We start from the raw sequence: 27,659 nt of genomic DNA on the forward strand, positions 1-27,659 counted from the left end.
AATTAAGAAAGAGGTTACAGTGGATTAGTGCAGTAAATCAGACGTCAGAAGGATTGGGAAATCGAGGAATCCCAGACCAATCCATCATCTTCAGCTAAATACCCTCACATGTCCTCACATCTTTAAAGTCGATGCTTTGATTCATCAGACCACGAGACATTGGCCCATTTTATTGCCCATTGGAATCACGCCTGACTATAGGAACATGTCACCAGAAATAGACTGAGCAGACAAAGCATGTCTTTTTATCTGGATCAATATCCCAGGAACACAATCGAAAGGAAAACGCGTGCAATCTGATGTTTTTACAGCAGGGTAGGGCCCTTTAAAAGAACTCATTCAGTGTAATTCACACAGTAATCCCATTAGAAATGTCACATCTAGGAATTTAGAGGAGTTAATGCTATACTTTTAGATGTATTAATATAATCTTGCAGTTAACAATTACCAAGCACACAATATTGCTACATTTTGGAGATCATTCGTTTTTAAATAATGAATCTGTATTGAAATGCTAATAAGAGCCCAATTGAGAGAAACTGGGTGTGTATCTTGTTTATAACCTGTTCTAATGTTCTTCTAAATGCAGATCTACTGAATCACAGGTTTAGTGTTCCACGTTATGCCATGTGGTATTTTAATGACATAGAAAACTAGCTAGATTCTTAAACAATGTTTCTATTCTTACTTTGACTTTAACGTATTCTGTGTGTGTCATCATGTTTTATTTTTTCTTTTATTTCTGTAACATTGTGCATGTGACTCCAACTTTTCTACTGCAGGGGCATGCATATATTTGTGTAATTATGTATAAGTGTGTGAGTATAGGCATATAGACAGATGGTCATTTTAGTTGTTGTTGTTGTTGTTGTTGTTGTTGTTGTTGTGTCTGTGTAAGGAAGTAATTACAATGTGGCATGGCCTGTGGAACTCCAACTGCACATCAATTATAACAAATGCTGTAAAATCATGTGGAGACTTACAAAAACCCACACTCAAAGAGACTTCTATAGATTGCAATGGAATTCAAAGATGACTGGTGATTTAGTTCATTAAAGATACATTCTAAACAGAACATGGCATATACCTATAAATATATTTTTAGATACTATCAGCATCACATGTTTTGTCGATACAACTAATTAATTGAAGGGGGTTTATGGATTAATGTGCAGTTTAATCCGAGCCTGCACAGCAAATCACTATACCAGGAGACGAGCAACACCATCTGCTTCCTCTGTGGCTGTGGCTGTGACTGAAATTTTGACAAGATCAGTGAAAGATAGCTGCTTAATGCTGCTCTGGTGGCTCCGGCTCTCCTCCAGTAAGCTTGTCAACAGCTGCAATTGATGTATCCTTGGACCACTTTAGGAGAGGGAAACGTGGCGTGCGCAATTAAAACAGGGAACGTGTGGTTTGTTTCATTTGATCAATCAGTCCTAATTGATTGCTTCTTCAATTATAAAGAACCCGGATGCCTGCATTACTTTCTGGCTGTAATGTGAATGGTGCCAGTCTGAATGTGAATGAATGCATCCATGAATAAATACATAAAGGAAAAGCATGGGCTTTCCGGGAAACCTGTGAGCTGCAAATGCTGGGCTCTACAGAGGTTTTGTTTCTGTGTTGATGGTGCGTTTGGAAAACGAGAAGGATTTTAGGATGGTCAGAGGTCTTCATCTGTCCACCAGCGGTGAGCCTGACGTGCAGTTGTACCCGTTTGTTTCTTGATATGCATTTATTTTGTGTGAAGTTAATTGCGGGTGGCAGTGGTTCCTTCATGTGGATCCTGCTGCAGACGTTTGCACTTCAGCTTTGCAATGCGATCATGAGATGCTGCATTATAATCCAGCTTTCAATTTGTGTAACTAATGTGCAAGCTTTTTTTGGAACCATATCGGACCGGCTGGCTGTAGCAAATGCATATGAGATTTAATATATTTATATTTCATACCGCATGCATACCGGTACCTGTGTATTTTTTTTGTAATTCCTTGCTTCATACCATGATCATAACTGTGCTGTCACAATAATACTACAATGCAATTGTTTAGCAATGTATTGCAGGCCAGTTTAGCGCACATCTTCCAGAAGAAAGCTTTTTAATTATTTTACACCAAAAGTGTGGGGGGGGAAAAAAAAAAGAAATGTATATGATATCTGCTACTCGCACTTTTCTCGTTTGGCTAATGTAAGATTGCACCCTAGTATAGATATGTCTGATCGTATTTTCTTATGCAAATTGCCTATAACTACCTTTTTAAAGAAAATGGTTTAAGACTTAAGAACAAGCTAAGCTGGGTGCAATATTATAGGTCAACTTTATTTTTATTTGTATTTTAAAGTTTATTTAAGACCTGAAAATTAGTTCCAGGTGTAAACGTCATTAAAATGTTTAATTAAATAAATTGCATTTCCAGATTTAAGATCACTTGGAGCATAACAGACTAATTTCTGTGCAAAAGCTACTATCACCAGTCATATTACAGCTAAAATACAGATGAGGCTCGTACACTTCTTTTTATTTTATTGAATTGTCCTATTTACACTAGTAATAAAAATAAAAACGTAATGTTATTTTTTGCTTTTATGTTGGAGAAACACTCCTCTCCATGGCTTCCAGCTTTGCGTGCCAGATATTGACGGCGTATGACTGTGTTGTATTCAGAAGCTCAGTCCCAGCCTGTCGTTGCTAATTTGAAAACGCGTTGTTTGTTTGCGCTCCCAGTCAGGCTACTGTAACCGGGATTCTATAATTTTGTCCGTGGCGACTTGCCGTGGCGATGGGAGAAAACATGTCGAAGAAACTCAAACTGGTGTCGGGGACCGAGACGGAGATGGAGGAGAGGGCTTTCGTCAACCCGTACCCGGACTGGGACCAGGGCGCCTTCACGGCCGGCACCGCGGGAGCAGACAGCGATGCCAGGGAGCCATTTGACGAGAATGGCAAGGTAGGCACCGCTGAAATACAGTGTTTTCAAACGAAGTCATTGTTACAGGTAGATGCACAGCTGAAACCTCAATTGTCATACCAGTTGCGCATTTTAAAAATATTATTATATATGCAGACAAAATATGTCGCCTATAGATTGTAAATGCAATAAAAGTTTAGCGCCTATGATAATTGTCTGGCAAACTGATAATGTCGTCAGTTCACCTGGGCAGTAAGTACAACACACTGGGTTTCCAAAGTCGAGATCAGCGACCTGGTAGGCAATGCAAATCCAGCGTAAAACGGCAACCCAGAACTAGTGCATTTGCTACAGATATCGAGAAGAAAAGTGCGCCCATTTCTGCAGCAGTTTGCAACATTTGTGTGTCATTTGACAACGTCATGTAACGTCTCTGGCACTGTTACGTAGATCTGGCAAGTAATAAATGGCGCAGGAGAGACGAGCAATAAGCAATATAGGACACACTTGGCATTGTGAACACCGCTGCTTTTCTTTCTGTACATGCTTGTACATCGGTTGGCTTCTCTCTGACCAGCGTGTGATGGTGATTTCACACTGTTGATTGAGACACTCCGGCTTAACGGTTTCTGCTACTGGTAAACAAACTGGTATTATTCATTATAGTACACATTACTTGAGTTGGAACTGAATATATTGAGATTGCAGCTCATCGTAATCCTAAACCCTTTATTTTTCTCCTACTCTTACTCGGTGCACACCTGGTGATGGAACCTGTAATTGGGAGTGTTGTCCTTGTCTCTGGTTGCTTGTATCTGAAAGTTAATTGTGGAATGATCCCTACTTGCCTGCTGTGTTTCAGACACCGATGCCCCTTCATCTTAAGCCTGCCTGAGATGTGACCCGCTCACATAGATTTCTGATCATTTGACCCACTTTTGGAAAAAAAACCTGAATGGCCCTGATTATAAAGATTTTCCTCATATATATATAGGCCTATATTTTGTGACCAAATCTGTACATGCACTCCATTGCACTCTCGCCCGTAGGTCTTTTTCCTTTTCGAGCTTGCACCGCAGTCCATTTGGTTGATTTCATAATATCGTCTAGTATATCTGAATACTCCTCCCAAACAGTCTCCTCAATTCAATTTCAAACTAAACTGATTTGGCCGCTTCAACCTGACTACATTCCTCGGAGATGAGGAAGAATTTTAGTTGAAAAATATACATCAGAAGACAACGCGTTCTGTTCAGAATTCCTTGTGTTTTTTTTTGTTGTTTTTTTTTTTTTTTTTTTTACCTCTGTCCTTGTCATTTTGTTTTTAATTGTTTGGAAAGATTTGATCAATACAAGCATCACCTCTTTTAGCTTCTGAATTCCACATTAGGCTTTACCAATCAATGAAAGGAAAGCTGAAGTCCCCTAAAACGGGGATTTTCAAACCGGTCCTGGAGTACTCCCTGCCCTGCCGGTTTTTGTTCCAACCTAGGCTTTAATTACTTAATTGAGTGCTAGGTTTGCTTTGTTAGGTCAATTAAGGATTCAATTAAGCAATTAAGACCTTAGCTGGAATAAAAACCAGCAGGGCAGGGGGTACTCCAGAACCGGTTTGAAAACCCCTGCCCTAAAATAATGGAATCTCTTGTATTTGACTAAAAATAATACTCGGAATCTGTTTTGCCTGTTGCAGGGCATTGGCTCATTTACAGTGGCTCTCAAAAGTATTCACCCCCCTTGGACTTTTCCACATTTCATTGCGTTACAACATGACATCAGAATGGATTTAATCGGGAGTTTTTGCCACTTATCAACACAGAAAATGTCCATAATGTCAAAGTGAAAAAAATAATCTGGAAATTGTTCTAAATTAATTACAAATACAAAAGAGAAAATTAAATGCATAAGTAATCACCCCCTTTGCTATGACACACCCGACTGAGCTGTGGTGAAACCAATTGTCTTTAGAAGTCATGTAATTAGTTGAATGGAGTCCACCTCTGTGCAATTAAGGTGTGTCACATGATTTCAGGTTAAATACACCTGTCTCTCAGTTAATACAATTCCTAACACAAACTACATCATAAAGATAAAGGAACATTCAAATCAAATCTGGAATAAGTTTCTTCAAAAGCACCAATCAGGGGTAGGATATAAGAACATTTCCAAGGCATTGAATATCCCCTGGAGCACAGAATATGAGAATATGGCACAGCTGTGAATCTGCCTAGATCAGGCCGTCCTCAAAAACTGAGTATCCGGACGAGAAGGGCACTAGTCAGGGAGGCCACCAAGAGGCCTATTGCAACTTTAAAGGAGTTAGTCTTCCACGGCTGAGCTGGGAGACAATGTGCATACTGTAACGATAGCCTGGGTGCTTCACACTGGCCTTTATGGGAGAGAGAAAAAACTGACATCAAGTCTCGGCTAGAGTTTGCCAGAAGGCATGTGGGAGACTCTGAGACCAAGTGGAGGAAGATTCTATGGTCTGATAAGACCAAAATAGAGCTTTTTGGCCTCAATGCCAAGCCCTACATTTGGCGCAAGCCTAACACCGCACATCATCCTGAGAACACCATCCCAACCATGAAGCATGTTGGTGGCAGCATCATGCTATGGGGATGCTTCTCTGTGCCAGGGCCTGGAAACCTTGTAAAGATAGAGGGCAAATTGAATGCAGCAAAGTACAGAGAAATCCTGAAAGAAAACCTGCTGAGGTCTGCAAGATACCTGGGACTTGGGAGAGGATTAATCTTTCAGCAGGACAATGACCCCAAACATACAGCTCACTCCACTGAGACTGCTCTCCTGGCAGTCACTGACTCCCTCAGCTGTGCTTGGGCGGCCTTCCTCTCCTCAGTCCTCATCCTCCTTGATTTCTCCGCAGCATTTGACACCGTTGATCACTCCATCCTCCTCTCCTGCCTCGCTGACCTTGGAATCTCTGGGCCTTTTCTCACCTGGTTCTCCTCCTACCTCAACGACTGGACCTACCAAGTGACATGGCGAGGTTCCTCATCCACCCCCCAACCTCAAATCACAGGCATACCCCAAGGTTCCATCCTGGGCCCCCTCCTGATCTCTCTACACTTGCTTCCTGGGCCCCCTCATCACATCCCATGGTTTCTTCTACCAATTATACGCAGATGATGCCCAGATCTTCCTGTCTTTTCCCTCTTCTGACACTCTAATCCCCTCTCGCATTTCTTCCTGCTTGTCTGCTATCTCCGCCTGGATGCATTTGCACCACCTCAAGCTCAACCTCTCCAAGTCAGATCTCCTCTTCTTGCGCCCACTCTTCCTCACCTTCTGATCGCTCCTTCTCAATCCCCTTGGAATCTACAACACTCTCTCCCTCTTCTTCCGCTAAGAACCTAGGAGTCGCCCTCGATCCTGCGCTCTCCTACACCCAGCACATCACCATGCTGACGCGCAACTGCAGATTCTTCCTGAGCAACATACACCGAATCCGTCCCTTCCACACCAACTACTCAACTTGGCTGCTCGTCCAGCCACTGGTCTTCTCCTGCCTGGACTACTGCAATTCCCTCCTGTCCGGCCTGCATGCGACTACTACCCGCCGCTCCAGCTCATCCAGAACGCTGCTCTGCCCCCTCCACTGGCTCTCGATACCGGCATGCATTCAGTTCCCTGTTGGACACTGACCCTCACCTACCGCTGTCTCGACCAGACTGCACAGAGCGATCTCCAGACCCTCGTCTCTCCATACATCCCCTCCAGACCACTTCCAGTGCCAAAAGAGTTAACTCTGTCTCCTCTCCACTCCCCTTCCTCCAGAGCCGCTCCTTCTTATCCCTGCCCCCTAAGTGGTGGAACGACCTTCCCACTGAAGTCAAAACCGTCCCTGACCTGCTTCCGGAGATTACTCAAGACATGTCTTTTCAGACTGTACTTGTAATTTAGTCATTATCTCGCCTGTAAGATAGCACTTATACAACGTTTTGTCATACTTCTTGCTTTGTATTACTAGTACTCGTATTGTTTATTTTGATTTCCCCCTATGCTCCCTTTCCCTTGGCCCTTGACCTTGACTAAACCTCTTGTCTGCACTTACCAGCTTTTGCGATCTAGGATGCAAGACCTTATTTATTGTTTACTGTATATCTCTACATTTGTGTAAATTGGAATTTGTAAAATGTATTATGCATTGAACTGCACTATATTGCTCTTGTATTTTGTAAGCTTCCCTGGACAAGGGCGTCTGCTAATAAATAAATAATAATAATATTACAGCCAAAGACACACTAGAGTGGCTTAAAAACAAAAAGGTCAGTGTCCTGGAGTGGTCCAGTCAAAGCCTAGACCTCAATTCAATTGAGAATATGCTGTTCACCAAAGGTCCCATCCAACTTGATGGAGCTTGAGCAATTTTGCAAAGAACAATGGGCAAAACTTGCTGTGTCCAGATACACAAAGCTGGTAGAGACTTATCCACATAGACTCATGACTGTAATTGCTGCCAATTAGGTAGGTGCCTCTACCAAATATTGACTGAATGGGTGATTACTTATCCATTCAAGTTTTTTCTGTTTTGTATTTTAATTTAATTTAGAACATTTTGCAGATTCTATTTTTCACTTTGACATTATGGACATTTTCTGTGTTGATCAGTGGAGAAAACTCCTGATTAAAGCCATTCTGATGTCATGCTGTAACACAATAAAATGTGGAAAAGTCCAAGGGGGTGAATACTTTTGAGAGCCACTGTATATGCACAGCCAGCATTGTCATATAGAGAGTTAACCATCAATGTGAGAGTAGAACTTGGGTCTAACTGCCCCAACACAATGCTCAAGTGTTTTCAGGATGTTACTGCACCCTACAATTCATGTCAGCACTTCTAAACTTGACATATGGAGGGTCCGTGTGTTCGTGTGATAAGTGGATCTCTTACTCTGCTGTTGGCAGAAAGTATTGCAAATCAGAATTGATAGAACTACATAAAAAAACATCTTCTGGGCTACTGTCCAGCCCGGTTGTTACAGGTAATGAGAGGTTGCGAATGCAACCCCGGTTATCTGACAAAGGAAGCACTGCCCAAGGGGGAAGGGTTTATGCACACTTCTGTAGGAACCTGACCATCACTCTATCAAAGCTGCCATTGGCCCCTGCTCACGTCACTCGGAACAGGTCCCTTCCCCACTTCCTGTTCTATAAAACGTGTCTGCGCAGGTTTGACCTCTTTTGCCAGGAGCCAGGACTCCCGTGTGTCCTTGCAACCCTTGGGCAGTGCTTCCTTTTTCAGATAACTGGGGTTGCATTCGCAACCTATCGTTATCTTTCAAGTTGGAAGCACTGCTCAAGGGGGAGGGGTTACTGTATAACAACACCTTCGCAAGGGAGGAGACAGCGAGCTGATAAGGGAGCCTGCCCTGAGGCGACCGCTCTGGGGCCTGGGAGAGGAAATCAGGAGCCAGAGCCCATGGCCTACTGGGGCTCGACTGCAGCCAACAATGGATTCCCAATGGAAGGGACTGGTCCCAACACATCCAATCTGTAGAACCAGACAAATGTAATTGGTGAAGCCCAAGCTGCAGCCGCACAAATGTCTGCCAAGGGGGCGCCTTGAAAAAGGGCCCACGATGTGGCAACACCTCGAGTCGAGTGGGCCACCAGGTGTTCAGGCACCGGGGTCCCGGTGGACTCGTAGGCCATGGTAATGGTGTCCACAATTCAATGCGAGAGGCGCTGCTTTGAAAGCGTCTGGCCCTGTGTCCGTGCTCCATAAGACACAGTTGGTCCGAGCACCTAATGTCCGTAGTGCATTCCAAATAGTACCTGAGGGACCGCACAGGGCAGAGCAGCTGAAGCCGACTCTCTTGCTCCGAAGCAAAGGGAGGAGTTTAAAAAGCCATCAGTTCAATGGACCTGTTGATATGAAATGGAGACGGCACTTTCTGGAGGAACCCAGGGTTAGGCCATATCGTGATCCTGGAACCATCTCCATTAAAATGGACACACGATGGGTGTATAGACAGGTTGTGTAACTCACTCGTGCGTTTTGCACAGGTGATTGCCGGCAAAAATGCAGTCTTAAGTGACACTAGCTTCAGCTCAGCTGAGTTCAGTGGTTCAAATGGGTCTTGGGAAAGTGCGTCCAGCACTACATCAAGGTGCCATGCGGACAGTGAAGGAGTGTGAGGAGGCCGCAGCCGTCAAGCTCCCTTCAGAAACAGCGCAGCCAGGAAATGAGACTCAGGGGGCTCGCCATCAATCTGGACATGACATGCAGAGATGGCCACCAGATACACTTTGAGCGTGGATGGGGATTTACCCTTGTAACAATTGTAATATGACCCCAATGGGGCAATTAATTGGGTCTTGACCCCCATCTTGGCACCAGGTGCTAAACATGCGCCAGCATTAGTAATACTGCGACCTCGCAGAGGGAGCTCTCGCCGACTGATTAGTGGCTACTACCCTGTCTGACAGACCCCAGGCAATCAAACGCTCCCACTCAGGGGCCAGGCCCACAGCTGAAGGAGGCCCAGATTGGGGTGCCAAAGTGTGCCCTGCACCTGGGACAACAAGTCCGCTCTCACTGGTGGAGACTCAATATGTGGGGGGCTCAGGGCCTGGGCTGCTGTTTGTGCTGCCTGTGCAGACAGGAGGGCGCAGATGTAGTCCATCCTGCTATTTAGTGTAGCCGGACCTCCAACGCCATGGAGTGGCGGGGAGGGGGCTAGCGACGATTCAGATTAGCGGGAGGGGGCCCGTGGGCGTCACTCCACTACTCTTCCCTGTTGCTCCCGTGCTTGCACGGGGGCTTGTGCGGCCATAGCGGTGCGCGCCGCAGGCACATCAGGCAGGGGGCACAGCAGCAGACACAGGGGAAGAAGCGGACGCTGGAGGCACGGTTGTCTCCGAACCTGTGTGTCTGGAGGAGGAGACGGAGGGGCTCGGGGAGAGACGCAGGTCCAGAGCCACCAAACTCGCGGTGGCGATTGCGGCGGCGCCCAGTGGGAGGCAGGGGCTTAACCACACCGTGTGTGCCGGGGTTTCCGGGGACACCAGGTGAGGCAGGATCCGGGGACCGAGGATAGTAGGCCACCAGCCGAAGCGAGGCCTAGAACCGAGGCTGCACCCGTGGAGGGTGGAGTGCAGCAGAGCTCGATCCCAGCAAGCGGAGACGGCGAGATCTCCTATAGCCGCAGTCGTGGACTGTAGTGCAGGCGCAAGCTGCTGGTGCAGTACCTCTCGCGGACGAGATCTCTTACGACAGACTGAAGCTTAGGCCGGGTGGCAGGTCCTCAGATTTTACTCTCGCTGCTAGTGCTCCTTCTGTGTCTGAAAAAACCCTGTGGACAAAAAACAAACACAGCAAGCTATTGGATAATATATGGCACTATATATTATATATTATATTAAATGCTATATTTGTGGACCGAAACTGAAACCGAAAGTGCAGCTGGAGCTCAGGTGCGTGGACGGACAGGCACACAATAGACAGAGATGTAGCGAAATGGTGATGAATAACACTATTAATGAAGGCAGCCGGCCGAAATACACAGTTTGTAAGATATAATGGGTCCAGCGAAATGGTAAAAGAGGACGAACCTGCGCAGACGTCGCATTTTATAGAACAGGAAGTGGAAGGGACCTGTTCTGAGTGACATGCGCAGGGGCCAATGGCAGCTTTGATAGAGTGACGTTTTCGATCGGGTTCCTACGGAAAGTGCACAGAAACCCCTCTCCATTGGGTAGTGCTTCTGGCTTGAAAGATAACTGATTCTTCTGGTCTGTTCTAGAAAGAAACATGATTGTCAAGTCACAGATTACACAATTCACTGCACATAGTTTGGGTATAATTGCTTTTCAATTGCTGTCCAGTCTATCATCAGTTTACCAACACAGTCTTCACTAAACATTGTCAATCCCTGTCCCGCACTTGTCCCCTTCCTCCTAGATGTGTTTTTTTTTATTCGCCAACCATGTTTCATACACCAATTACTAGATGGTCACCTTGGCAACTCTCATATGGGCCTACATTGCGGTGTGCCAGCCTTAGTGAGTATATTCTCTTTGTTTGGGTATCAGACTGATCTTGCATACAAATAGCAACAACTGTCCTAATAGAAAAGTGCAGTGCTCCAGAGTGATTTAACTTGCTTTAGTGTGTTGAAGATGAATACAACAAAGAACTCCTGCTGCAATGTGTTTTCCTGAAGAATATACATGTTTATATTTCTAAAATAAAACTTATTTACTGACTTATTAAATAGTACAATTCAGTCCAATAAAATATGTAGTATTACTCTTGAAATATTCTCTTTTATAAGTGATATAGTTATTTAATTTTTTAATAATAAGTGGTATGTAGGCCTACTGCTTTAATCAGTTAGTTAAAAATAATAAATATTCTCCCTGCATGTTTGTTATTTTTAAGTCAAATACAAAGACAATATAATAATAACAATAATAATAATCATCATATTAATAATAAAAAAACCTAGGGGAAAAATTATCTTCTGGCACAGCTTCCTTCTGACAAACTGAATATATTCTAAAACCCATATTAATGCCAAAAGAAACAACATTTTCAACCAGCTTCCAACTTTCTGATGGCTGCAACAACATTCCACCCACAACAAATGTGTCGTTCAATCTGAAAGCCCTGCCATTAAATTCTATTCCAGATTCTATTCTGACATGGACAAATGACTATGCAAAAGAAAATGCAGGTGGGATGTCTTTGAATTATATTTGGATTGATGCAGAATACCAGTTTAACACAAAAGGGTATCGAATAGGTCATTGGTCAACATCGTGGATGCCGAAAGAAGTTTCTTCATATGTAGTTTTCACAGAAACAATCGACAGTTGAGAAAACATGTTTGCTGATATTGGCTAATGCAAGAGTATTTCTTTAATGAAATCTTATGTTCATCTTTGTAATTGGCATGATTAAAGTAATGCTATGTGAAGATGGTTAAGGATTGCTCAACAGATGACTTAATGAGAAAAAAAACTTGCAAAATGCAAGGCCTTAGCATACCTGTTGTGTCTTATAGGCAAATCTCACTTCAAAATTCTTTGTTCCAAGTCAAATTTCAAAATTAAATACAGGCCCTGTACCTGCATACGCCTTGATTCAGACGTGACTTGGCTCAGAAGGGAGATCAATTTGGTAGTGTCAGCATACCTCCCTCTGGATTAAAATTACAGAAGCCACCGGACAGTTTGTCTTTACACAAATTTACACATTTCAGCATTCTCTCCTGGATGCCACCCAGAACCACACAGATTGGTGAGGGTTTTTAGGTCAAGAGACAGAGTCTTTGCCAGCTTCAGCCACTGTTGCTGATTTCTGCCACTGTGGTTTTACAAGAAACTACAAGAGATTTGTTATTCTAAATCGGTTAATGAAATGCATCTGAAGCTGGCTTCTATTATCCTTAAACGAATTGCCTACATAATGCTACTCAACTGTGGCTATTGCAGCTTAGCCCACTTCTGGACCTTTATCTATAGGCCTGTTTTTGAGGTTATTATTTAATTAAAGAGAGCAACGTTCATTTGCAAACCTATATTTGGAAAATTACCATTATCACCTATTTTATTTGTTAAGGAAAAATACCATGTTACTTATTGGTACTATTGGTACTATTTCGATATTATAAAGTAAAGAACTCCAGTCTTGTATTCATTTTGGAGTCATGTACAACAACACTGTCAAATTTATATTTGTCCTGTAGTCTTTAGTGACAACAAAAGCATGAACAATTGTTAGTCAAAGCTGTTTTGTTTCAGTTATACATGTATCTAGGCTCAGTGGTGCCTTGGGTGCTGTTATATTCAACTTTTGAGCAAGACAAGTTATCTGGAGCAATTCTATTCCAAAACAAAACAGTTACAGTATACATGTTTTAGTGATATTAAATGGCAGCAGTAGCTTAGCAATAGTCCAAAAGGAGAATTGTACATTGTTAAATTGGTGTTTTTTATTTACAGTGCTTTTCATAAAATATAAAATCTGTATATAATCGTTGTAGAGTAACAAATGCAAAAAACAAAGCAGATGTTTAAGTTCCTTTCTCATTTCCAAAATGTATAACCAGAATAAAACAAAATAGCCAATATGGAAATACAAAGGCTATTAACTATGATGAGATCTCTGAGATGATATGCACAGTTGCTTTGAAACTCTTGCACACTTGACTCTCCTCCCCTCCCAAGGCCCGTTGATGATAGATTTTCTTATTAAATCATTATACCAAATGAGACACAAACAATACAACCATGAGAGACTCAATCGTGAATGGATATCAGGGTTTGGAGAAATCAGTTTAACCACAAAAGGGACAATGACAAAATTGCTCATTAATACAAATCAACAGTTAAAATAGCTGTAGTGGATCCTCCCAAACCTGCCATTAAGATCCCCTGTGGGGGTATCTGGTGTACTCCCTGACTTATAAATAAATACGTTAACACATTTAAGAAAAAAATAAAAAGATGCAAAGAAGTCAACGTTATTTATCTTTTAAAACCAACAAGGATTTTGACTCCACATCTACGGATATTGAATTTCTGTTAACTTTACTGATGATCAATATTTCTCCTGGGCTAAACTGTAAAATGTAGCTGTAAGCCATCTGTGATATTGGTGACCTTGAATGTGTTTTTTGTGGACCTTTTGTTGGCAAGTGTATGCATTTCAAACGTAATAGTTTCCCAGTCAGCATGAGAATAGTAATCCAATTTTCTCCCCTTGGTTTTTCCCTTCATCTGTAATGAAGCATAGGTTGTCTTAAATCTGATGAGTATCTTATTTACGTTTACTTAAAACATTGCATTCTATCAATGTCTATGCAGCACCATTTCAATATTTCGTTTTACTATGACTTGTTTTGGTAGTGACATCTTTTTTTCTTGTAGCCTATTAACTAACCTTTGTTGCAGAAGCTGTGCATTACAGTATTGCATTGATTCACACTCTTGCAAAGGTTAAATGAACAGATTTATGCTCAGCAGGCTCACTGTGTGCCTGCAGCAAAGACAAAGCAGCTGCACAGTGCATTTTTGTAGTGCATGAAGTTAACTTGAACTATAATGCTTTTGAACTTCTCATTCAATGCATCAGCTCTTTGCAATTTCTTTCACTAACTCCTGCTGCTCCTCTGTATACATCTTAAATGGGACATGCAATTATAACCTATTTTAAGACAGACATCTAGTTAATTTATGGTACGTTGGCTGCAGTATTAACTATTGATCTGCAAGATTTTACATTTTGACGGATTTGTTAATGGGATGACTAAACAAGCATGGTCAATCTCAGTTGCTCCCTGTCTTTTGCACTGATCAAACATGCACAGCTGTAGGGGAGTTTTAGAGCCTGTTTTCCTGTTGTATTTAATGTATCCATTATATGCTCAGGATCAGCAAAGGATATTGTGTAATTTCCCAAGGATGTCGTTTCCTTGAGTGAAAGAAATAAAGCTGAACACTTTATATTATACTGGGCAACATGTTTTTTAAAATGTACATTCGTTAAAAGGACATTTGCATCACTATACTGATGTACAGGAATCACCCTGATAAACATTTCTGTCTAATCTATTCTGGAGGGAGTTGCAGGAGGAATTACGTTCTCCCTGAGAAGAATAAATGCTTCTCATGTAGGGGGTTTGGTGAATACGTTCGTTTCGATTTTATACAATTTACTGGAGAGCGAATGATTCCCAGAGGGACATAGCTTAAAATAAAACAAAGGGGAAGGAGGATTGAGAAGTGCCGCTTTATAGTTGATATGCAGGGTTCCTTGTGGTGTATTTTGTCAAGCTGAGGGCAGTTCTCTTCTCCGTTGGAAAAAGTAGCAGTTTGCTTTTGGTTGCAAGCGGTTGGAAGACTTTGGTGACTATTGGTACTCTTCACCAGATTGGTTCACAGCGGGTTGGATTTGTCTGCTCACCAAACTGGTCAGGCTACAGGCTAAACATAACTTTTCAGACACTTTCTGTAGTGTCTCTTTCCAGACCGAGGAAGAACTACAAAACTAATGATGCAGCAGTTGCTAGTTCTCTTTCAGACACAGGTCTGTGTCTCAGAACTAAAGCCAAGACCCAGAGCAGGACTGTCACTGCAGTGGTGAGTCAGATGGGAGATTGTGTTTAGTGCCAGTGCTGGCAGTGCTGGATGTTGGGTGTGACTGAGAATGCAGGGAATTGACATGCTGAATCACTGGGATTAGTTAATTCATATCTATACACTCATATACACACTGGATCATGCAGACAATCATTCCCTTCTGTTACATTGATGGTACTGCTCGAAACTCTCCCTCAGTATATAGGCCAAATATGCAAAATAGTTTTGTTGACTTGTATTTTATTGACATATACATGCTGGAAACTGCAATCATTATGACATGTAGTACATTGGTAAATCAGAAACCAAGACTCCCAAATCCCAAATCATGCCAGCATCTACTGTAAAAAAAACAAATGAATTAACTTATTATATACAATTATTGAATCTGGGCCCAGTTGTAGTTGGCAGGGATCACTTCCTATGGAACAGCTGACACTGAAAATGCATGATGGGTAATATGATGACTGATGGGGGTATATGTAGAGAACTGACTGCTTTCTCTTTCTATTGCATGATCTACAGTCTTCGACAATGAATCCCTCACCCCCCCACCTTGTTTCCAAGTCATTTTGAACTGCTTGTGCTCTTAAGAAGTCATTTTGTATTGTTTATACCATTTTTCATGCACCGTTTCATGGGAATTCGTATGAAAGTGCTTACATGGCATTCCACTTTGCGCTGTGATATAATACAAATCGCTGCTATTGCGAAGAGAAAAAGATGGCAAATAAAGCTAAGAGTGGCTGGGGGATCGAATTTTTCATTAAATCTTTTTGGTCTTCAAGGAATTCTTGCTGTAGGAATCAGACTATTTTTTTTTTATTACGTCTTTACAGTAGACTTTAAAATAAGTATAACAAGCTTGCAGAATTAAGCACAAGCAGACATATATTGCAGTATGTTTTAGCACCCCAGTTTAACATAATGTCTAGTGCAAGTATATATATATATTTTTTTTTTGTTTGTTTGTTTTTTTTGTTCCTCTTTTTACATTGAATGAAAATAATTAAACTAAATGAAGTTAGTCTGACTACAGTTAAGAAAATATATGCTATGTTAGATTTTTTTACTCCCTTTGTGGATTGGAATAATTTTGTTTTTTAATTACTGGACATAACTGAACATTTGTTTAAACAGCCATGCCATCTGTTCGAGTGTTATTTCAGTTTTGGTAACTTTTGATATTTTAATGATTTTTAACATTTCATTTTAAAATGATATAATTAATTTAATATATTCATACTATAATGAACCCGTGCATAGCAGTGTAGGCTATACTTTTTTGGGTGTCAATAGGTTTTCATGTACATCAATATCTTACTTTGGGACTTCCTTTCTTATTTGCATTAAAATTGGTGGTCCTGATATTTTGACTGCCAGGATATATATACTGTTTTCTGTCGACACTAGTTTAAATCAAGTGAAATTGAATACTGCTTAAATACGTTTTTATTCCTTGATTATCCAGCAGGCCTTCCCTATTCATCAAATGGCTGAGATACTGTATACTAGCCTAATACAATAATGTCTTCAGGCTTAGCTGGGTTTAACATCTATCTTTTCGGATTTCCACTTAAGCATTTCACTGTGAAGACTCTTTCTCTACCTCTGAGATATTTCTGGATTAGAAGGTGCTTTGTCATGCTGGTAACTGAGGGCCACGGCTGTAAAATACAATTAAGTCCCATAATACAGCATTCATACATATAGATGTCATTGCGTATCTGTCCATCCTCTTTACTGACTACCAGTATTTTGGCAGCAATCGATTCTAACTTATTTTATGCAAGAAATCTTATTGCCTTTGCTCTTGTGAGCAGGGCAGATTCAATTTGTCTGCAGTCCCCATTAACTCTGAATTCTACCTGGGAAATGATTAGTTGTGAACTGGGGAGAAAATATATGATTTAATAAAATAAAACCTAAAAATTAACTGCATCCCTTCTGAAATATCTTTGTTTTAGAATGGAAGCTTAGAATGTCAATTTTCAGGATTATTTTCAAAAGGGGCAAAGTATTGGCTGCAAAGTGATTTTCAGTCCCTGATTTATGTATGATGCATTTCATTCCATTTTTGAAAAGATTAGCTTAAGTGTCACAAATTAGGTTTTAAAAAATTACTTTCTGAAACCAGCTTTTTATTTTGCTCCTTACAAAAATCATGCTGTTCATGCCTATGAATGTCACTGTCTATATGTTCAATGGCTTTGGTTGCTGTTTTTTTCTTTCCTGTAGTTTATTTTAGTCTATAAGGCATTGTTCAGCCTTCACTGTGCCTTGCTTCCTCAGTTGTCATGTGTTTGACGTACATGGGCTCAGGAAACAATTGCTTTTTTATATAGGCCGCATAATGGATCATTTACAAATCCCTATGGCTGTTTTTGTAATCTTAAAGTAAACAGCACCCCTTGTTTTGTGAGCCCTATTCAATTCACAGCTGCTGTGACATTTAACCCATTGGTTTAAAAGCCGTTTGCTCTAAAGAAACATCAGCTCATCTCCACATATCAAGAAAAGCACAGCCTATACAACATAATGTAACTTATCAGCATTGAAAGGACAATGTTTTAACAAAAGAAATACTGCTGATTACTAAAAAAAAAAAAGAAAAAAAAAGAAAAAAAACCTTTCAACAGAATAAGGTGCTTATTCTTAAAATAGCACTTCATAAAATTGTAATATTATACAAAAAAAGTACTTTAAGCAGTTATTTGTCTTTAAAATACATCAATGAACCATGTTGTTTTGTATTTTAAGATATCTGAAGAAATAAACGTGTATGATTTTAAGCAAACTTTTCAACAGAAGTATTTAGCTGTTTTATTTTTAAATTAAAAGTAATTGATTAGCAATGGCAATACAACCGCAAAAACTGATTATTCTTAAGACAATAAAGATGAAGAGAATAGCTTTGACTGCACAGCACAGTGCACTATACATCTTAATGTGAACATTGCATGAATGGGGTCTTGGACGTATCTCATGGCAACTAATTTCTCTATGCAGATGAGTGATGGATTTCAGAAGAAGGTCCAGAACAAGATTAAAGACCTATTGCAGCAGATGGAGGAGGGCCTTAAGACAGCTGACCCGCATGACTTCTCTGCTTATACTGGCTGGACTGGTGAGTGACGGCTCCACAGTCTTCAACCTCTCCATTCTTACTTTGACTGCTTTGCCCATCTGTCTTCTACAATGCTACAGAATTACTTAAGGCCTGTTTTTTTTATTTTTGTTTTTGTTATTTTATCCTGGAGGTTTACTGTTCCATAAGCTAACTGGTGCAATGCCCTTAAAATGCTTCCTGGCCTGGTCCCATGTCTGCTAATATAGTACTAGATATTTACTCTGAGAATGTCAAACATAGTGTGTGGAACTGATGTAGCATGGGTGTTGGGGACTATGAATACCCGTCCTACATCAGATAGTTCTGAATTAATGAAAGTGGGATGGTTTCAGGCATTGGGAGACACGATTTGCATCTCCTACTTCTTGTCTTCCCCGTTCCCGGTGCAGGCATAGCTCTCCTCTACCTCCAGCTGTACCGCATGAGCAAGGAGCCGTCCCACCTACAGCGTGCGCTGGACTACGTCAAGAGGACGCTGCGCAACCTCAATGGCAGGAGGGTCACCTTCCTGTGTGGCGACGCTGGGCCGCTGGCCGTGGGGGCCGTGGTGCACCACAAACTGAAGAACGAAGCGGAATCGCAGGAGTGCCTCACAAAGTACGCATTTTAGACTGGAGGCTCCACACCCCAAACTGCTGAGTAGCAAAGTACACTTTGAGACAGGACAGGATGTTTAATTTCCCTTGGCATGCAAATTAAGAATTACACCTACTGCATGATGTATATTGCTACTTCATTTTTATGCAGCAAATAATAGTGCTCTGCTGTTTGCTATTCCTGACACCTGATTGGATAGCTGATTACTGTGGATCTTTAATTGGGATAGAAGTTAGTGAATCGGTTTTTATATGCAATGGATTAGGAATGAATTGGTCAGATAATTAATTACTGTAATACAGAGGCTCATTGAGGCCTTGACCCCAAATAAAATTGATCTAGTGATAATGAGAAAATAATCGATGTAAGCAGCTGTTCACATGCAGGACCACTTATCCCATAACTAACCAGTGGTACATAAATGTATATTTCAAATATATCTGCTTTTTGGGGAATTTTTGACTTGGTATGAAAATATTTGTCCCTTTTTTCATTGCAAGCAATCACAAGTTTACGGGGGTATTTTTTTTCCGAAATGTTTACAACTGAGTATAAGTCTGATTGTCTTTATATTCTGTAATTGATTTAAAATTAATTTATAAGCAATAGAGGTTTGAATGATTGTTTCTATATATGTAATATATATATGTAATATATATATATATATATAATATAATATGTGTGTGTGTATGTGTGTGTGTATTTGTCCTTTAAAGTCAAAGACAAAGCCACAGACTTCCTCATCTCCTTCCACTGCATTATTTATATGTCCTTAAGTTGCTTATGGGTAAAATACTAGCCTGGGAAACAACCACCACCATCTGGGTGGCTCTGTCTGTTATGTATTGATAGGCTGTCTCATCCTGGTCCTTTTCTTGGCTTGTGTCTCTGATTTGTCTCAGGCTCCTGCAGCTACAGCGTGTGGTAATTAGCTCAGAATCGGACCTCCCTGATGAACTACTGTACGGCCGGGCAGGGTACCTGTACGCACTGCTCTATGTAAACTCTGAGATCGGTCCGGAAACGGTGCCTGAGTCCACAATCGCAGAGGTAACCCCCCACCACACACATGCACGCACACACACACACACACACACACACACACACACACACACACACACACACACACCTTTTCTAGTAGTACATAAATGACCAGACGGCTCCATGTTCAATGGGGCACATTGACACAGAACAGGATTTTAAATTGGTCTTAAAAGGTACATTAATTAACTGAAGCAATACACTGCTGCTAAATGAAGTATTTTTGCTAAATTTCCATGGACAGCAGTCAAAATTATGTATAATGGGTAACAATATATTTGTATTGTAAAATCACCTTTTGTTTTATTTTTGTGGTGTTTGACATTATTAACAGGTTATAGCCACTATTAATCCTTTCCTAATAAAAATACATTGTATATTAAACCTAATTTGCAGTTCCTCTTCCTGTCAAAGCAATTGATTAAGAGCTGATCACTTGGTCTAGCATACTAAACAGGTGATTAGGAATAAATGTAGTGCATAATAATTAGGCACCAGGGTTAATCTCAGCAGAAGAATAATGTTTCCATTCACGTGGTTGTTTCATAAAGCAACTCCACAATTATCATCAGATTCAAGGTGTCTTGAGAGGGATATTATGATGTTGAATTTCGTAGTAAAACCAGATTGTTGGGCTTTAGCTAGATTTAAGTGCTGTGGTAAGAAACCATTTGGTGAGTGAATGATTAATCAGTGGTGCAAGATCAGAGGCACAATGCAGCGCTAATTTAGCTGGTGTAAGGTGTACAGATTAGACTGTGGGATTAACTTTAGAGGTCAATTTAAACGCAGTCTCTGAAGTTAAAGCCTCCAAGCAGCCTTCTTTATGTGACAATGAAGCTGAGATTTGATCAGCTGAAACAAAAGAGAAGAAATTGAGAAAGACTGAAATTAGATGGTAGAATCTCGGAAAATGTTATGTACAGAGTAGTTCAGAACAGCAGTTAATTCAGTACAAATGTGCTAGATTGTTTTGATTTAAAGTTTTAATCAGAAATATGGAGAGAATTGTGAATTTTAATATGTATATGTTTATTACATGAATAGTTGCATAGGCATAGAAGCACTTCTCAATTGTTGCCTCATTTTTGACTGCCAGGGCCAATGGATAAATATCCATATTCACCACGTTGAAAGAGATTGATTGTTTACAAATTAATAAATATGGTTTAATCTGAAAACCTGCACAAAATTTCACTGAAACACATATTGTTTATTTAATGGAATTCAGAAAAGGTTTCCTCCATCAGTTTTTATTTGTTTTTGTTTTCTAGAATGTTTAAAAAAAAATTATGTGGACTAAAGACAGTAACGTAAAGCATATTTTATCTACTATTTATCTTAGTGCTCCTATATTAGGTTAAATTTGATGATGGATGAGTAATAGAGGATCTGCATAATTTTCTCTCAAGCAAACTACAATGACCTTTACTGTTGACCAGCTGCACCTTTATGATTGATTTGAATTTTTTTTTTTTTAAATTGAATGGCATTTTTGGCATGTCTTGAATGAATGAATGTGTGGATACATGTGTATAAGTATGTATGGAAGGAGCAACACAGTGCTGCTAGTGTGGAGAGAAAATCTAAATATGAAAAAGAAAAGCCTGCTCTGAAATGTTGTAGAAGTGGTGTATGAGAGAACCTGAGTCCAGCAAAGCAAGACATTCTTTAGAAAGTGCATCAGTGGTTTTGGGTTCATCTACATAGATATTAAGATCCCCTAGGAGGATTAAATAATGAACATTTAAATACAGAAAAGACATTCAGGCATTAATGATTATTGCAGTCATGAAGAACAATCCATAACTAGCAATGTGATAAAGAGATATAATTGGATGAAGAATTAACTACTTAATTGAAAATTATGCTTACTGAGGAGCTGTACAGAAATTGTGTATATTACTAAAAATAGTAGCAACAACCTGTGTGACCCTTGAAGAGTGTAGGAAAGAAAAGTCTGCAGCGAAGGCGTAGATGTGGTATTGTGCAATCCACTTCTGCTACACAGCTGGTTTAAATATTTTACTTAAGAATGAAATTGTGTGGCAAGTTTGTTTTGCTAGCTAGAGAGGAAATAGTGAAGAGATATAATGACACACAAATTCAGATCTTAAAGACCTTAAGGGTTTGCCACACCATGGATCTGAGATGAATTATACCAGTTTGTATCAGGTACAGTGGTAAAAGTGTCTATCCAGAGTGCATGCAATGTCATTTCGGGTATTAGAAAGATCCATAAATATTTGGACAGTGACACAATTGTCATCATTTTGGCTCTGTACGCCACCACAATGGATTTGAAAGGAAACAATCAAGATGTGCTTGAAGTGTAGACTTTCATCTTTAATTTGAGGGTAGTTACATCCAAATTGGGTGAACGGTGTAGGAATTACACCCATTTTTATAGGTGTTCCCCTAAATTTTAGGGGCTCAAAACTATTTGGACAGAGTAACATAATCATGAATAAAATTGTGAGTTTCAATACTTGGATGCAAATCCTTTGCAGTCAATGACTGCCTGAAGTCTGGAACCCATAGACATCAGCAGATGCTGGGTTTCTTCCCTGGTGATGCTCTGCCAGGCCTGCACTGCAGCTGTCTTTAGTTCCTGCTTGTTCTTGGTGTTTTGCCTTCAGTTTTGCCTTCAGCAAGTGAAATGCTGCTCAATTGGATTCAGGTCAGGTGATTGACTTGGCCATTGCAGAACATTCCACAAATCTTGGGTTGCTTTCACAGTACGCTTCTGGTCATTGTCCATCTGCACTGTGAAGCGTCGTCCAATGAGTTGTGAAGCATTTGGCTGAATCTGAGCAGATAATATAGCCCTAAACACTTCTGAATTTATCCTGCTGCTTTTGTCAGCAGTCACATCATCAGTAAATACAAGAGAACCAGTTCCCTTGTCAGCCATACACGCCCATGCCATAACATGCGTCACAGATGAGGTGGTATGCTTCGGATCATGAGCAGTTCCTTCCCTTCTCCATACTCTTCTCTTCCCATCATTCTGGTATAAGTTGATCTTTTCTCATCTGTCCATAGGATGTTGTTCCAGAACTGTACAGGGTTCTTTACATGTTTTTTGGCAAACTAATCTGGTCTTCCTGTTTCCTGTGTACATCTTGTGGTAAACCCTCTGTATTTACTCTGGTGAAGTCTTCTCTTGATTATTGACTTTGACACAGATACGCCTACCTCCTGGAAGGTGTTCTTGATCTGGCCAACTGTTGTGAAGGGGTTTTTCTTCACCAGTGAAAGAATTCTTTGTCATCCACCACAGTTGTTTTCCGTGGTCTCCCGGGCCTTTTGGTGTTCTTGAGCTCACCAGTGTGTTCTTTCTTTTTAAGACTTATTGATTTGGCCACACCTAATGTTTTTGCTATCTTTCTGATTGGTTTGTTTTGATTTCTAAGGCATAACTGAAGGCAAAACACCAAAAACAAGCAGGAACTATAGACAGCTGCAGTGCAGGCCTGGCAGAGCATCACCAGGGAATAAACCCAGCATCTGCTGATGTCTATGGGTTCCAGACTTCAGGCAGTCATTGACTGCAAAGGATTTGCATCCAAGTATTGAAACTCACAATTTAATTCATGATTATATTAGCTTGTCCAAATACTTTTGGGCCCGTAATATTGTGGGGACCACATATACAAATGGGTGTAATTCCTACACCGTTCACAGAATGTAAATGTAACTACCCTCAAATTAAAGATGAAAGTCTACACTTAAAGCACATATTGATTGTTTCCTTTCAAATCCATTGTGGTGGTGTACAGAGCCAAAAAAATGACAATTGTGTCACTGTCCAGATATTTATGGACCTAACTGTATATTGCATGCTATACACTAAAATTAATTGTTTAACTGGATACTTGTATGTGAACTTTGTCATCTTGTCCTCTTCCTGGTACAGCTTTTTATCCAACACTGTAGGTCACATTGCGTTTCCTGTACGGAACATTTTTAAAGAATATAAATATACATATCACAATGCCCTGAAAGTTAATGAGAAAGCAGTGATGAAGGTAGGTCACTTAAACCTTCAGGCTGGTAGCATGAGCAGGAAATAAAGATTCAAGTGGAAGCAATGGCTAGAAATAGAGCAGTTCCACTTCACTGAACAGCTCCACTAGTTATGTTTGCAGAGAGAAATGAAAGAAAAAACCCTCCTAAAAACATACTAAGGACCAAGGTCACTGATCATCAGAAGGTGAGGACTCATTCAAACTCAATTCAAAAGCCTTGGCAGCTTAAATATTACACAATTAGGTCAATCACAGTATGGAGAAACTTGTCTTCCAATGATTTGAAAAATACCTTTTACATTGTGTGCAGTTTGCATGTGTTCCCTGTGGCTGTGTGGATTTGTTCCGCATACTTTAGTGTCCTCTCGCTTCCAAAATACATGCTTAGGTTGATTGGCTACTCTGAAGTGCCCTGCAGCAGGGAGCATGTGTGTGTATGTGAGAGAAGGAATGACTATCATCTTGCGCTCATCTGTAACACCTGTGCAGTAGCTAATAGAGCTGTGCATTTGAATGTTAAATTAAATGGATTACATGAAAGTGTATATCCAATAAACTAGTCAATGATTATCAGCATTAAATCATTCAACTCACAACTGAGGTGTAAACACTTCAGTTGAAACTGTGTGGAATCTTCAGAGGTCAGTTAGATTTTTCCGTACCGGCCCCGGCAGCTATTTATTATCAGGAAGTCATGTATGCAGTTTACAAATGCATGGCTTTGAACTGCTGAGTTTTGAGATTGGGTTTCGATTTAGAAGGCATGCGTAACTGGTACTGCAGGCTGCAGTGGTATTGCTATTCCCAGTCATGTCAGTTTTAATTCTTTGGCTTATTTACCACAAGCCAGTGAAAAAAGAGATTTACATTGCAATCAATTGGACAACCCCAGAGCACGATGGAAATGTTTGCTTGATAAAATAAACCAGAACAACTTACTGTGTTTTGAAATGAAACACAAAAATCTATATTTCAGTTTACAGGGCTGACAAAGCTGCAAAAATAAAATACTGGAAACGACCTAAATTGTTTTTTTTGGCAAGTATTTCTCAGACACATTAAGACAATTGGAAATCTCAGTGTCAGATGACATCACACGTAGGAAGCTAACCCCGCTCCTCACAAACTCCTGAGAGAGAAAGACCAGAGACAGGAGTTTCAGGGGGCGGGGTTGCTGCTTCTTTGTGATTTAATCAAGTTGTGAGAGGAAGGAAACTGCCAGCAAGCCTTTGCCAGGATTTATTTATGAATTTATTAAACATTTAAATTACAGCTCCAGAACATTAGGCAACCAACTCTAAATCTTAATACCAGTAAGGAAACTGAATAATTGTTGTTGATTTGTTTTCGTGAGATACTGTTCAGTTGATCATCTACTTCACAACGTCAGTGATAGCATGATTTATTACCTATGTAAATAACAGAGAAAAGTATGCAATCATGCTTTTATAAATTACACTTTAAATTAATACTTCACTCTGTGACTGATAATGTAGCTTCTGTACAATGAGCAATCTTGTTATTTATAATCTGAATGATAACTCCTAGTTATACAGCTTATAATAAACCTGCTTTATCCCCTTCAGTCACTGTGTGCGCGGTTGTATACACCACTTCTATCAGCCATAAATCATTACATTTGTTACCACAGAATAGATTTGTGTAATATAGACTCAGAATTGGCACATCCAATTATAATGAGCAAAAAGGCCGTAAAAAGCCACAATGCAATGGATAGGTTTGGCGAGTTTGAAACCTAAGCGTATTTAAGTTCAGGAGTTGAGTTACACAGATGCAAGCTGAAGTGTGTAGTAAAAGAGGAACACGTTTGACTAAAGATTTTTGTTATAGGTTATATTCAAGTAATGTCTTGCGGCAAGGAAACCAAGAACTAAAAAACTAACACTTCAGCAACAGGCCAACAGTGTGGGCCGATGTTGTGGGCTTTAAACATGCAATTATGCTCCAGTGACTTAGTGAAGTGCCCTGGGAGCAAGTCTGGTGGAAGGATTCATTGGAGGGCAGTAATGGTGTCTTTTGGGATTGTAGACTGAATATGCTGTGTTTCCTGGCATCTCGCCTGTTCATGTTGATTTATCTAGTAAACAGATGGTTATTAATATACAAGATCAGGAAAATCCCCAGATAGTATATGTCAATGTTTGCAATCAGAGAAAAAATGCTTCCTTTTACAGATGTGCAGCATCCCTCTTCCAACAGGTAGAGAGGTGTCAGCCTTTACCTGGGATTGTGTTTGTGCAGCTTCCCTCGGGGGTAGCATGTTCTGCACACAGGAATATTGTCTTACTACTGCGCATGCTGCTTCATCTTCTTTTTCTATACTGTTGCAGTGAAGTGTATATTGAACGTTTGGAGAATGCGTGTACGCAGTTCGCACTCAGCTGTAGCCTACACGGCACTCCCCCGAATAAAATAATCATATGAAATAATTGCGACGGTTCTGTGGAATGAAATACACTTTTTATGACTACAAACCGAAAGTTTTTGGGGGGAAATAGGGGGATGGGGCAATTGAGCGTGCATACAGTTTTATTTTTTAAAGATTTTCGTGACTTTTCTGATTTTCGCCATTGACTTGCAAAGCAGCTCCAGAGTTGCACCCCGGTGACGTCATGGCATATTTTTCTATCTCTGATTTCTTGTAAATAGAATGAGTTGGACATGAAAAACTCACTCCAGAATATTTCTACTTCTAGAATAACCTGAGAAAATATGTTTTTTTGGTGGAGTTCCCTTTTAAAAAAGGCTATATTTTGTATTACAATAATTAATTGAGATGAGTTTTACAGTTTGAGTCCAAATGGATAGTGCTTCATAAACCTCTCTATGAATTTCGTTTTTAAACATGCATATCAGTAATGGCAGCAGATTTTAGGTGTGTTTGCTTGTTTCCAGAGAGCAACAGTGAATTTAAACAGGTTGTCAGTGAAAAATGTAATTGTATAAATTTAATACGATTTTTGTTTTGTATGTTTTGTATGCTCATTATCTTTGTCTATTGATTTTTTTTTTTTTTTTTTTTTTTTTTTTTTAAACCTTACTCTAGATTCACATTCATTTGGGTTTAGTACGCTTTAGTTATTTTCCATTTGAAACTGGTAAATTACTTTCCAGAAGAAGAGTTAGGTCAACACAGACCCTTTGGCAATGCAGGAGCACCTTCAGTCATGGCAGATTGAGATAGGGGGCTGTTTTTGGACAAATTGCCAGAGATTTTGTGGGCTGATTAGCAGAATCACCCTGTCAAAAGTGAGAAAGTGAAGGCTTAGCTGACAGCTTAACTCTATATCTTTTGGCTACATTGTGCTGCCATCTGGCTGCTTTAGTCTCCCCTCCTGTTACAGGACGTTCCTGGGAAGAAGGACCCTGTATTTACCTTAGCCTTGCAAACAGCTGCACCAGATTTATTGTGTGTTTTCTGCAGCCTGAGAAATATGTGAGCACTACATCATGATCTCACACCAATTGGAAGATCATTTGGATTTCCTAAAATGTACACAAGCCAGGTCATGTGAAAACTGCACATAGTCCTCACCTGTTCATAACAGCACTGCACTGCTAGTATAGTTAACAGTATATCTAAGGGAAAGTGACAGCCCCCCCTAATTCATGATCCAGACTAAATGGAATTTTCCAAGCCTAAATGCAAGTGTAATCATCTGCGCTTAATCCTGCCTGCACTGCATTACCAGCTCTCAGCCGCAGTACCTGCAGGCCTGTGCATCCTTACATGCTTTCTACAGCACCATGCTTTTACACTCATCCAGGGCTGAGTAGTAAGTCAGAAGAGTGCAGTCACTCTGGTAAAATGCAATA

At 40.4% G+C, this 27,659-nt stretch overlaps 1 protein-coding gene across 1 annotated transcript in view; it reads left to right on the top strand.

Annotated features, from left to right (window-relative positions):
* Window positions 1-1,383: 1,383 nt before the first annotated feature.
* The window catches only part of lancl2 (LanC lantibiotic synthetase component C-like 2 (bacterial)), a 40,994-nt gene continuing 14,718 nt past the window's right edge, over window positions 1,384-27,659 (top strand). Inside the window, exons 1-5 of the mRNA XM_066723367.1 lie at window positions 1,384-1,693; window positions 2,729-2,951; window positions 18,033-18,150; window positions 18,543-18,750; window positions 19,653-19,800. Coding sequence (XP_066579464.1) covers window positions 2,784-2,951; window positions 18,033-18,150; window positions 18,543-18,750; window positions 19,653-19,800 — 642 coding nt within the window. The 5' untranslated portion in view covers window positions 1,384-1,693; window positions 2,729-2,783. The remainder of the gene's footprint in view (window positions 1,694-2,728; window positions 2,952-18,032; window positions 18,151-18,542; window positions 18,751-19,652; window positions 19,801-27,659) is intronic.

The sequence above is a fragment of the Amia ocellicauda genome, chromosome 2 (assembly GCF_036373705.1).
Source record: "Amia ocellicauda isolate fAmiCal2 chromosome 2, fAmiCal2.hap1, whole genome shotgun sequence".
Lineage (NCBI taxonomy): Eukaryota > Metazoa > Chordata > Actinopteri > Amiiformes > Amiidae > Amia > Amia ocellicauda.